At 46.7% G+C, this 13,138-nt stretch overlaps 1 protein-coding gene across 1 annotated transcript in view; it reads left to right on the forward strand.

Moving 5' to 3' along the window:
- SCRIB (scribble planar cell polarity protein) overlaps window positions 1-13,138 on the forward strand; it is a 117,524-nt gene that overhangs the window by 31,607 nt on the left and 72,779 nt on the right. Inside the window, exons 12-17 of the mRNA XM_085316180.1 lie at window positions 2,802-2,968; window positions 3,552-3,676; window positions 4,897-5,022; window positions 5,540-5,773; window positions 6,244-6,561; window positions 8,698-8,760. Coding sequence (XP_085172306.1) covers window positions 2,802-2,968; window positions 3,552-3,676; window positions 4,897-5,022; window positions 5,540-5,773; window positions 6,244-6,561; window positions 8,698-8,760 — 1,033 coding nt within the window. The remainder of the gene's footprint in view (window positions 1-2,801; window positions 2,969-3,551; window positions 3,677-4,896; window positions 5,023-5,539; window positions 5,774-6,243; window positions 6,562-8,697; window positions 8,761-13,138) is intronic.

The raw sequence follows: 13,138 nt of genomic DNA on the forward strand, positions 1-13,138 counted from the left end.
GATGAGGGGAGAGCAGTGGAGGTTGTGTTCCTTGACTTCAGCAAGGCTTTTGACACTGTCTCCCATAACATCCTCCTAGAGAAGCTCAGGAAGTGTGGGTTAGACAAGTGGACAGTGAGGTGGATTGAGAACCGGCTGAAAGGCAGAGCTCAGAGGGCTGTCATCAGAGGCACAGAGTCTAGCTGGAGGCCTGTGGCTAGTGGAGTTCCCCAGGGCTCAGTACTTGGTCGCATCCTGTTCAACTTATTCCTCAGTGACCTGGACAAGGGGACACAGTGCCTCCTCAGCAAGTTTGCTGATGATACCAAGCTAGGAGGAGCGGCAGATTCACCTGAGGGCTGTGCTGCCATTCAGAGAGACCTGGACAGACTGGAGAGCTGGGTGGTGAGGAACCTCCTGAGGTTCAACAAGGGCAAGTGCAGAGTCCTGCACCTAGGGGGAAATAACCTTATGTACCAGTGCAGGTTAGAGGCTGACCTTCTGGAGAGCAGACAGGTGACAGAACAAGAGGCAATGGGCAGAAATTGAAGCACAGGAAGTTCTGCCTGAATATGAGGAGGAATTTCTTCCCTGTGAGAGTGACAGAGCACTGGAACAGGTTTCCCAGAGAGGTTGCGGAGTCTCCTTCTCTGGAGAGATTCAAGGCCCACCTGGATGCAACCCTGTCTAACATGCTCTAGGTGACCCTGCTGAGCAGAGAGGTTGGACTAGATGATCTCTGAAGGTCCCTTCCAACCTTACTGATTCTATGATCAGGCTTCTCTCGGTCTAGCAGAAAAGCACCTCCTACTACTCTCATCATCGCCCCACCTTCCTACAAGCAAACATATGCATAGTCGTCATCATAACATACAAGCTCCAGAATGGCTTTTGTGTTGATCTGTTTCCCATGTGAAGCCTTTCCAGCCTTCAGCACTGGCAGTGGCRTAAAATGAGCACTAGGCACTCTATCCAGTTTGTGTAAATACAAATGTTGTATTTTTCTCAGTAAAAAGCAGTTTTTGATCAAAAAGTCTCTGCCTCAGCCTGTAACATAAGGTAAGCTTTGGCTATGACCCAACTATTGCTTGATTCCTGGTGTCTGGAGAATTAGGCAGAGAGAAACTTCATGAAGTTCAACAAGGGCAATGCAGGGTCCTGCACCTAGGGAGGAATAACCCTATGTACCAGTGCAGGCTGGGAGATGACCTTCTGAAAAGCAGCTCTGCTGAGAAGGACCTGGGAGTGCTGGTGAACAACAAGTTAACTATGAGCCAGCAATGTGCTCTTGTGGCCAAGAAGGCCAATGGTATCCTGGGGTGCATTAGAAAGGATTGCCAGCAGGTCAAGGGAGGTGATCCTGACTCAGCCTTGGTAAGAGCACATCTCGAGCACTGTGTCCGGTTCTGGGCTTCCCAGTACGAGAGAGACATGGAGCTACTGGATAGAGTCTAATGTAGGGCTATGGAGATGATCAGAGGGCTGGAGCACCTGCCCTATGAGGAACGGCTGTGAGAGCTGGGCCTGTTTAGGCTGGAGAAGAGCAGACTGAGAGGAGATCTTATCAATGTATGTAAGTACCTGAAGGGAGGGTGTCAAGAGGATGTGGTTGTACTCTTTTCAGTAGTGCCATGTGACAGGACAAGAGGCACTGGGCACAAACTGAAACACATGAAGCTCCGCCTGAAGATGAGGAAGAACTTCCATACTGTGAGAATGACGGAGCACTGGAACAGGTTGCCCAGAGAGGTTGTGGAGTCTCCCTCTCCGGAGATATTCAAAACCTGCCTGGACACAGTCCTGTCTAACATGCTCTAAGTGTCCCTGCTGAGCAAGGAGGTTGGACTAGATGATCTCTAGAGGTCCCTTCCAACCTCTACCGTTCTGTGTTTCTGTCTGAGAGCTACACTAGGCACACTTAGTTCTTATTCTTCAGCTTCTCTCTCCAGCCAATGCCAGCTCAACTTCTCCATTGTTTTGCCAATGTCACTGGGATTCTTGCCAACATTTTCTCTGCTGTTTAGGTGTCTCAATGGGATCGTTAGCATTTATAGGGTAAAATTCAGTCTGAATAGTGGACTGGTACACAGCACAGCCTGAATGCCAGTCAGCACAAAATTGTTGCCTACTAAGATTCTATACTTTATGCAGGGATGGAGATCTTCCCTCTCTCTCTCCCCCCCAACAAGCAGATTTGTGTGTGGTTCACTGTCTACATCTGTGTTTTAACATACTGCTGGGGGTAGAGAAGGCAGGATTTCTGCCCGATGCCATGTCACAGGCAGCAATGTAATGGATTTGGGGCTCTGCTGTTTTGAAACCCTAGAATTCAGAAACTAGGTAGACTAGTTCAGACTTTCATAAAAGAAAAAAAAAAGAAAAGGACAAAACAAATGTGCAAACACTTGTAGTTTGATCTGAAATCTTCTGCAGATTTTAGCTACAGTCCTGTTAGGTGATGCTTGTGTTTCTAACAAAAGTTGGAAGCCAACTAGACCTTCTGTTTGGAACACTAGTCCGTGAAAGCATCATCCTTTCAGCTTTCAGCCTTCTCCTTGAAGTTCACTGTTTACATTTTGTTGAAGAAGATTGTTCTCTGCTAAAACCTGTGGTGGGTTCTGTCTGGGTTATTGTAGTCCAGCTTGTGGCTGTGGCAGAGCCATATGCAGCATGAGCCAGCTACTTCAAGGTGTTCAGGAGTGAAGGATCCTGCAGTGGCTTGATTCTGTCCTCCTCTAATGCAGATAATGCAGTCTGGGATTGCGTGGAGGCTTCTTCACAGCCAAATAAGTTTAACCAACAGTTCTTTTTTTCTCTTGCAGACTGCAGAACTTGCCATTTGCTTTGACAAATCTTAACCTGAAAGCCCTCTGGCTGGCAGAAAATCAGTCCCAGCCCATGCTGAAATTCCAGACAGAGGATGATGAAAAGACAGGAGAAAAAGTTCTCACTTGTTACTTGCTTCCCCAGCAGCCTTCTCCCAGTCTTGGTAAGAGGCCACATTATGAATGCTGTCTGCCATACCATACACTCTGCAGAATGCTACAGAGAAGAGGCCATGAGCTGTCCTGATCCAGGTTCCACTGCCTGGTCCCTTTGCCTTTTCTCAGGTGCCTTCCTCTGCACCTTGGTCTGTTCTTGGTTACTGTGGTAGCAGTAACAGATCTAGTGTCCTGACTGGCTGTTGGCAACTTTCTAAGGTAGAGATTGTTAAGGTTCTGCCTGTTGACAGAGTAGTTCATTATTTGTAAAGTTTGCTTTGTGACACGATGACATTCTTGTGTCAGCACTTCTGATTTGTGCCTTAATTCTACCTTTTCCCTTCAATCCTTGGGTAAGGTGCACTAAAACTGAATCCTTCAGTGCCACTTGTAGGGGCTATCATGGATCTGGCAATAGACATACAGGAGATGACAAGATCTAGAGGATTTATCCTTTGTCCTCAGTGGCTCTGCAGCTTGATGGGCATGGGCACATATGATAGAAGTGTTCTAATGGGATGAGAACTCTTTTGTCCAAGCCCACAACTCTGGTCAGAAAAGTAGCTCCTACTTTGTTGTCCTTCTTCGCAGAGAATCTTTTGCAGAACAGTGTGGACGAGAGCTGGACAGACACCAATTTAAACAGAGTCAGTGTGATTCAGTTTCTGGATGAGCCGAAAGTGGATGATGAGGAGGAATCTGGAGCTGAGAGAAGGGTAAGAAGAAGAATTTCTAGAGACTTGTTAACTTTCTGTGGAAGTATGGGTATAATCTACACTTTATTTTCCCCCACCTAATGCATCGTGGTGTTCCTGTTTCACAGCTCCTGCACTATTGCTGCAAGCATGTACTATATTTTTGCAGTTCTGAGAGTATTAGATTCCCTGAGGAGACAAGCAGATATAAAAGAGATTGCCCTGAGAGCCTTTGTGCAGGTTTAATATTGATGGCCATCCCATGGGAGTTGAACTGTGACTGCTAACCTGTCTATGAAGCACTTGGTATCCCAGAGATTCTGATGGTCACAGCAGTGTCAGTAGTGGATTGGAGTTGGCCTCCTCCATGGGGAAATGCAACACCTCCAAACTTGAACCAGACAATCTGTCCCACCAAGCATGAAACCAGATGCAGTCCCTTGCTGTGGAGTATGCTGTAACTAAGGTGGCTAAGCTTTATACCTGTAGACAGAAAACCTAAAAACATATGGCAGATCATTTTACTTCAATTCCAGGTGCAAAGGACATGATAAAAGTTTCAGTTTTCAGCAAGTACTGTGTTGATTAAAATGTCCTGCAGGATTTCTTGTTCTTTACATCTTGTGGATGGAGATTATCCTGAGATCTAAATCCTTCTAATAAAAAACATTTGGGCTGGTACCAGTGCTGCATCTCACCTTGCAGCTCTGCGATCTTTTTCCTGCTGATGTTTGGATTTTTTTATTGCTATTAATTTTAAAATGCTGAGGTTTTTTGACCTCTCTTGTGGGATGAGCCCAGCTGAGCATCAGAAGTTCTGCTGAAACAAGAGTTCATCAGACATTTTAAGAGATGCCAGACAGATCAAGAAATTCCACCTATGTGTTCCTCTAGAGGTTTCAGGGTTGACTCTATCATGGTATTTGCTAAGACTGAAGCACAAGTTAAAACATCCTGTCTGCATAACTTCTCCCAGTTCCTTTATTAATGAGCTGGCTAATGTCTGAGAGGAGTATCTGAGAAGTGTTATCTTCTTCAACATCTATGCTCTTTCCAGCTGCAAGCTGTAATAGAGGAGAGGCCTGGATCACATCCTGCAATGTGGCAGTTAGATTGGGTCCAGCTAGAGCTCTATTGGTCTGATTAAAACTTGTCATTTGAACTGACAGTTCAGTCTTGAGGCATAGTGCATGATGCTCTAGTTGCTGAGTCCCCAGTTCTGAGTGTTCTTCTTTTGGTAGGGCTTACAGCGCAGAGCAACCCCTCATCCCAGTGAGCTGAAGGTTATGAAGAAGGTGATCGAAGTTCGACGCAATGAGGTATATGCTGCAAAGTCTGATGGGGACCTGAATTCTCCTAAGGCAGAAGTGAGTGCTGTTCACTAAGAAATAAATAACCATAGAGCCACGCATAACAGATTTGGAGAATGAGGAGGCAGTGTTTGTAAGCTAGGCAGGAAGAGCTTATTTTGGGGAAAGACTGGAATGAAGATTTGGTGAGTCACCAATACAGGGCAAGAGGTTCAACCAGGATACAGAAAAGGGTGTAAGGAGAATTGTATGCATTAGTGCAACTCTTATCACAGTACAGGGAGAGGAAAGGAAGGCTCCGATACTCCGAATAAAGAATGATAGAGTGGAGTGTTTGGGGGAGGTATCTTGCTGCCCAGATTTAATTTTGAGAATAAATGCCCAAACAGATGGTGGAACTAGAGAGTGGACCTAGGTGAAAAGTAGCAGGCTTGGCAGGGAATGCAGTAGCCAATCTGAAGAGGTGATTTTGTTAGTATTGGATCATATTCCACCTTGTACCAGTCACATTACACTACTCCCGTCTGCTGCTTTGGTTTTCATCTTGACTTTTACAACCTATCGTCTCCCCCAGGAGAAGAGACTGAGTGCCATGTCAAATCACAGTGAGGACTCGCACCTTTCCAACAGCACTGCTTCTGCTGACTTTCGAGGAGAGGAGCAGGGAGAGGAGAGAGAGAGGAACTGGCCAAATGGGCAAGTGCCTGAGGTGCAAGAGCTGGAGAAGGAGGCAAAGTCAAGACCTGAAGAGGAGCATAAAGAAGCAGCTGACCAAGAGGAGGAAGACATAGAAGTGGAATACAATGAGGTAGGAGCGTAGGAACCGCAGCAAGGTCATGGTAGCAGAAGGACCTGAAAGTTTCAGTGAAAATGGTAAATGAGTATACAGAGTGAGCTAGCCATCACTGGGGGCAAATGAAGCCCATGGATGCCCAAGTGCAAGTGGCGATTCAGAGAGGCTGTGGGAGCTGAGTATATGAGAGACTAAGAAGGATAGCATGAGAGCTAGGCAGGGACTGTGGGGAAAATCAGAATTACAGGATTGAGTGTCTTTTAGTCCTTGGAACTAGCAGGAGATGGGTCTGGATGAGGGAGCTGGTATGGAATATGACAAGTGTGGGGAAAGTTGTAGTGAGTATTTCTACATCTTCTGTAGCATTAAAGCAGCAGCACTGGCTTTGCCTGTGTTGGCAATGGAGGGACAGCAGGTTTCTGTGCTGCCTCCAGGTATAGCTGTTATCTGAGGCTCACAGTCTTTGGGGGGCTTTGTCTTTGTAGCCCACTGTACACTTTGCTGAGGACACACTGATACGGAGTGAGGATGAGGATGAAGATGAAGAACGACCGTTCCCAGTAGAGAAGCAGAGGCTTATCCGCAAGGACACACCCCATTATAAGAAGCACTTTAAGATAACTAAACTGCCCAAGCCAGAGGCAGTGGTGGCACTCCTGCAGGGGCTGAATAGTGATGGAGTCCCCAAAGAGGAAGAGGAGTTAGGAGGCTGCAATAACAACATAGAGCCTGAGGATCAGGAGGAAGCATGGGATGAGGATGATGTAAAGAATGGAGCTTTATCCACTCAACCATCTGTGAAGGTAAGGTCTTGTGGGAAGGGGAGATGGTTGGAGGGGTTCCAGATGTTCCTTCTGCTGCTTTGAACTACCAGGTGCCAACAAAAGTATTGGCAAGAGGCTCTAGACCTTCAGAAGAGACATGTTGAGGCTGGGAGGGTTGAAGTCTATGCTGGGGCTGATATGATTGTCCAGTAGCCTTGTTATGTTGCTTATGTTCAACTCCCTTGCTGTGTCCACATTCTTGCACACTCCCCACTTGTGTGTGATACTGTGTTTTGTGCTGCAAGAATAGTTCTTTTGTCCCATCACTGACAGGTTCTTTTGTTCCTTTCAATTGCTTCCTCGCTTACTGGTTGTTGCACCTCATCTGCAACAGGATAAGCTGTGTCGCTGCACGGATTCTAATCTCTTCAGGCTTATGTTCAAGCTGCTTGCAGTTGCCCTTTCCGCTGCAGCACCTCCTGGAGAGGAGTGGGCAATGAGAGCAGAAAGGAGCATACCACACTATGCCTGCACCAGTACAGGTGCATTCTGATGGTGCATACACTGGGTTTTGGGGGAATCGGTGCTTTAGAATTTTGCCATTGGCATAGTAAGTCTTGCTGGTTATGCTGGGAGTTGATGAGTCTTTGGCTCTACTCAGCTGAATCACTGTGCTTGACCTGGGACACATGGAGATTTTTGCTTGGGGAAAGATGCTCACAGTAGACTACGAATACACTGATGAAAAACAGTGCATGAGGTCAGGCTGGTTCTTGTTGCAGTTGCTGATAATTTTGTGAGGTTACTTAACAGGAAGGGGTAGGACAGGGCTGAATCTCCGTTGTAATATGACATCCACAAATCTCATGAATGAGATGTGGGTCTCTGAAACTGGTGGAAGATGCTGGAGCAATGGCTATTCTTGCTGTGTGCTTTTCTCCACCCTCTCCTGGACTGTTGAGATTACTTCCACCCCACACTGGATTTCAGATTGCACAGGGAAAGTTCTTGCACTCAAGTTTGCTTTGAACTTTTCTCTCAGTTGATACTTGCCTTGCTTTGTCTGTTCTAGTACTTGCTCTCTAGGGACTAGACATGTAATTTCCTTGCTGTTTACGAAGTTCTTCAGAGTAAAAATAAATTGCTGCTGTTGCTTGTAAGAATGTATGAGGCCAACTTGAGTCCTTCTCTGCATCGTAGACTTGTCATTACTTGGAAATGTCCTGACCTAAAAGGCTTATTTTAGTTTGAGACTCAGAACCAAGGATGCACTGCCCCATTGGCGACACCTACAAGGACTTGAGACTACAGGTTCAATATCATCTTTGCTATTTACTAAAGACTTCTGCCTGGAAATAAGTTTTCTTCTTCTTGGGGCTGGCCTGAACACCTGCTTTGTTAAGGCAGGTTTGCAAACTTGCCTCCTGAGCTGTGTTCCATAAATGGCAATGTGGGGAGCAGTGTCCCTGTGGAGCAGAGTCTCAAGTAAGAACTGCTGCATATGTGTTGAAGAAGGAGCTAGAACAAGGCAGCTGAATCCTTGAACTAGTGGGGGGGGGTTGGTTTGTTTTTTTGGGGGTGTTTTTTTTTTGGGGGGGGAGGGTGCTAAGACAGTTGGGTTTTGAGTGAAATTATAAGGTTTCCTGCATTTGGGAGCAGAATGTTATGGCATCTGACAGGCTGCAATGTCCCACCAGAGCCTTTTCCCCTTGCTGGAGTGAGCAGTGCAGTTTGATTTGGGATAGCCTCATTCCTGCACAGCAGCTGGGTGGCAGCAGAGGGCCATTTGTGGTTTCCTCCTATGTTGTTTAATCCTTCCTTCTTCAGTGAATGATTCGGCACAGAGAGGGTAAAAACAGCTATTAGTGTTCAGCTTGTGAGCTTGGTGATCGCATCCTCAGTGCAAACATAGACGAAATGCTGCCTTTAAGATGTAGCTTCCTGTGAACTGGGCCAAAGAGTGCTGACACTCTGCATGTTGTGAGCCCAGGGGCAGCCCTGTCGCTGGTGCTCGCTGCGGTAGGTGATAATCAGGAATGGTGTGAGTGGGGTGCTGTGTGGCCAGACCTATCAGAATGGTGTGCGTTTGCGTGTTGGGTGGTGATGGTAGTGGTGGTGGGTTTGGTTTATGCTCCACTAATCCGCATGCCTCTTTGCTGGTTCCTGTCCTAACAGGGGGTGTCGTTTGATCAAGCCAATAATCTGCTGATTGAACCTGCTCGCATTGAGGAGGAAGAGGTCTGTACCATTCCTACTGTTCTCTCTCTGCCAAAAATCATTCAATCTGCTTGATTTGCTTCCCAGGCTCACCCATTGTTGTAGATCTATCTGATCTATCTGGGTCAAGTGGCTTCCGGACCTGACTGATCACAAACACACAATGATGATTGTTTCCTCCCCTTCTTTCACCTCCTTTCCCTACCTGAAGTGAGAATGGCTGCTGCAGATCGAGATGGAAGAAATACAGAAAACCAAAGAGGGCTGAGATGATAATCTTACTTACTGTACACTGAGGAAGGAGAAGGTGGAAGAAAATAAATGCATACTATCTGAGGTGACCTGTAGTTTTGAAGGAGCAGAGGCCTCAAAAATCTGCTAATTGCTGTGTATGAGCTACGTGGGTAGGGAGGGGAATCTAACTCAGGAGCCTGTGCTGTTGGACAAGAAAAGTGGATGGGAGGTAATGTTTCTTGCATCTCACACAGCTCCCCATAGAAGCTTCTGAAGTCTTCACATGCAGCCCTTTGGGATATCACAAAGGGGTAGGTGGCACTAGAGGGATCATAAAGCCCCATCATGTGTATGGCGTCCTGTGTCACAGATTAAATCCTGTGTCTTGCTACCTTAGCTCATCCTCTGACTATGGTTAACTTCTTGAATTTGTTTCTGACAGTTGAGTGGGCTTACCTGATCCTGCAGGCAGTGCTTCCAGAGAACTGCAGGAAGCAGAGTGTTACTGGCAAGGGGCAGAAACTGCTGTCAGTGCTAACTGCTTGCAGCAAGGATATTTCCTTCATGACAGTACAATAGCATCAGACTCGTGCATTACATCAAGATGCTGGTCTAATTGTCTCTGTGTACTTGCCTCTTTGCTTTTCCCTCATGTGTGATGCGGAGACTTCCTTTTTTTTTTGGTTTTGGAGCAAAACTTTTGGGGAGGTAGATGACAGAAATTTTTTCCATTTCAAACAAAAAGTGAACTGACTCATCTGTGGTCCACTCTTAATGTGTTGTGAAGATTTTTCCCTCTCCTTAGCTGTAGGTCATTGAAAAACATGTTCACGTTTCTTGCATTTCTCTCTTGCATAGATTTTCTATCACCAGTACCAGACAAGACTAAGTATAACCAGGTTCTTCCTGCTTCCTTCATTTGAGAACTCACTGTGCTTGGTGACTGGGGCATCTCTTACATGAAGAAAGGCTGAGCAAGCTGGGAGTGTTCACCCTGGAGAAAAGAAGACCTGGAGTGGGGGAGGGTTGTTTTATTAGTGTGTATAAGTACCTGAAGGGAGAGTGTGAAGAGGATGGCAGCAGACTCTTCTCATTGGTGCCCGGTGACAGGAGAAGAGACAATGGACACAGACTGAAACACAGGAAGTTCCTTTTGAATCTTTCCTGTGTCTGTTATAGCTACACCAACAGGCTATTTGCCTGAGCAGACTCTGCAAGGCCATTGCATAGTAGAACACCTGGTGCCTCTCGAGCAGTATAGTATAGAGTTCATAATGCTGCTATTACATTCCTTGTATAATTTTATACAGCTCTTAGAGGGAAGGAGCTACTGATTGTGTGTTCTTTAAGCCAGAATCCTGATTTTTGTCAGCACCCCAACTTCAGGGTGTAAGGAGCCTGGTGCTGTGCAGCTGGTATTTTCCAATCTCCTTTGACTGTTAGTGCATATGGGACTCTAATGAAGGTGAAAGAATAATTTTGTTAATTATTAGGTAAAACATAGGACTAACTGATAAGATACTTGGATTCCATGGGTGATTGTTTTCCCAATGTGTTGCCTCAGTCTCTATCTGGGTTGTAGGGAGGCTTCTGCAAGGCGAAAGTGCATCAATGTGCTATTTGAAGGCACAAAATTGCACCTGAAATCTTCTTGGTTTCAGAGAATTTTCAAAGAGATAGTGTCCAGCAGGAATCACAGAATGGTTGAGGTTGGAAGGGACATCTGGAGATCATCTAGTCCAAATCTGCTCAAGCAGGGTCACCTAGAGCACATTACACAGCATCATGTCCAGGCAGGTTTTGTATCTCTCCAGAGAAGGAGACTCCACAACCTCTCTGAGCAACTGTTTCTCCTCATATTCAGGTGGAACTTCATGTGTTTCAGTTTTATGCCCAGTGTCTCTTGTCCTGTTCCTTGGCACCACTGAAAAAAGTCTAGCTCCATTCTCTTGACACCCTCCCTTCAGGTACTTATACACATTGATAAGATCTCCTCTCAGTCTTTTCTTCTCCAGGCTAAACAGGCCCAGCTCCCGCAGGCATTCCTCATAGGGCAGATGCTCCAGTCCTCTGATCATCTCCATAGCCCTACGCTGGAATCTGTATAGTAGTTGCCATGTCTCTCTCGTACTGAGAAGCCCAGAACTGGACACAGTACTTGAGATGTGGTCTCACCAGGGCTGAGTAGAAGGGCTGGATCACCTCCCTTGACCTGCTGGCACCACTCTTCCTAATGCACCCCAGGATACCACTGACCTTCTTGGTCACAAGAAGCACTCCTCCAAGTTTGGTATCATCAGCAAACTTGCTGAGGAGGCACTCTGTTCCTTCATCCAGGTAACTGATGAATAAGTTGAACAAGGTAGACACCATCCACTGCTCTCTCCTCATCTACCCAGCCAGTCATGCTATCATAGAAGGCGATCAGATTGGTTAAGCAGGGTTTCCCCTTGGTGAATCCATGCTGATTACTCCTGATGACCTTCTTTTCTTCCATATGCCTGGAGATGATATCCAGAATGAGCTGTTCCATCACCTTTCCAGGGATGGAGGTGAAGCTGACCAGCCTTTCCCTAGGTCCTCCTTCTTTCCCTTTTTGAAGACGCACATGATGGTGGCTTTCTCCCAGTCCTCAGGCACCTCTCTGACCTTTAAGAGATGGTGGAGAGTGGCCTAGCAGTAACATCCACCAGCTGCTTCAGCACTCATGGGTGCATCCCATCAGGGCCCATGAATTTGTGGGTGTCAGGCTTGCCTAAATGATCTCTAACCCAATCCTCCTCCACCAAGGGAAAGTCTTCCTTTCTCCAGACTTTATCTCTTGTCTCCAGAGCATGGCATTCCTGAGGGCTGCCCTTAGCAGTGAAGACTGAAGCAAAGAAGGCATTCAGTAATTCTGCCTTCTCTGTATCCTCTGCCACCAGGGGCCTCTACCCCATTCAGCAGCAGGCCCATGTTTTCCCTAGTCTTCCTTTTGCTACTGATGTATTTGAAGAAGCCCTTATTGTTGTCCTTGACATCTCTTGCCAGATTTAATTCCAAATGGGCCTTAGCCTTCCTTGCCACATCGCTGCGTGCTCTGACCGCATTCTTAAATTCCTTCCAAGTGGCCTGTCCCTTCTTCCACATTCTGTGTATTTTCTTCTGTTTGAGTTTGACCGGGAGCTCCTTGTTTATCCATGCGGGTCTCCTGCCTCCTTTGTTTTTTCTTACTCATAGGGATGCACCGCTCTTGAGCTTGGCAGAAGTGATGTTTGAAAACTAACCAGGTCTTCTGGACTCCCCCTTTCTTCTAGGGCCATAATCCATGCTATTCCTCCGAGTAGTTCTCTGAAGAGGCCAAAGTCCACTCTCCTGAAGTCCAGGGTTGCTATCCTACTTATTGCCTTACTTCCAAGAGGATGGGGCCAGACTCTTTTCAGTGGTGCCAAGGAACAGGAGAAGTAGCAGTGGGCACAAACTGAAACACAGGGAGTTCCACCTGAATATGAGGAAAAACTTCTTTATTGTGAGAGTGGCAAGAGCACTGGAACGGGTTGCCAAGAGAGGTTGTGGAGTCTCCTTTAAGTCTGAAGGGAGGATGTCAGGGGGATGGGGACAAACTCTTTTCAGTTGTCCCGTGTGACAGGACAAGAGGCAATGGGCAGAAATTGAAGCACAGGAAGTTCCGCCTGAACGTGAGGGGGAACTTCTTCCCTGTGAGAGTGATGGTGCACTGGACCAGGTTGCCCGGAGAGGTTGTGGATTCTCCTTCTCTGGAGATACTCAAGGCCCACCTGGATGCAACCCTGTCTAACATGCTCTAAGTGACCTTGCTTGAGCAGGGAGGTTGGACTAGATGATCTCCAGAGGTCCTTTCCAGCCTTACTGATTCTATGATTCTGTGATCTCCAGATGTCCYTTCCATCCTCAACCATTCTGTGATTCCTCCATGCGGGATCATGAACTGCAGCCAAAACTGCCGCCAATGTTCACATCTCCAACCAGTCTGTCTTTGTTGGTTAGTATAAGGTCTAGCAGCATACCTCTTCTTGTTGGCTCTTCTACTACCCATGTCAAAAATCTTTCATCCAATGCTCTGCAGGAGCCTCCTGGACTGTTTGTGCCTAGCTGTGTTGTCCTTCCAGCAGATATCAGTGTAGTTGAAGTCCCCCATGAGAACCAG

The sequence above is a fragment of the Rhea americana genome, unplaced genomic scaffold, assembly GCF_003343005.1.
Source record: "Rhea americana isolate MKP2758 unplaced genomic scaffold, rheAme1 scaffold_456, whole genome shotgun sequence".
NCBI lineage: Eukaryota > Metazoa > Chordata > Aves > Rheiformes > Rheidae > Rhea > Rhea americana.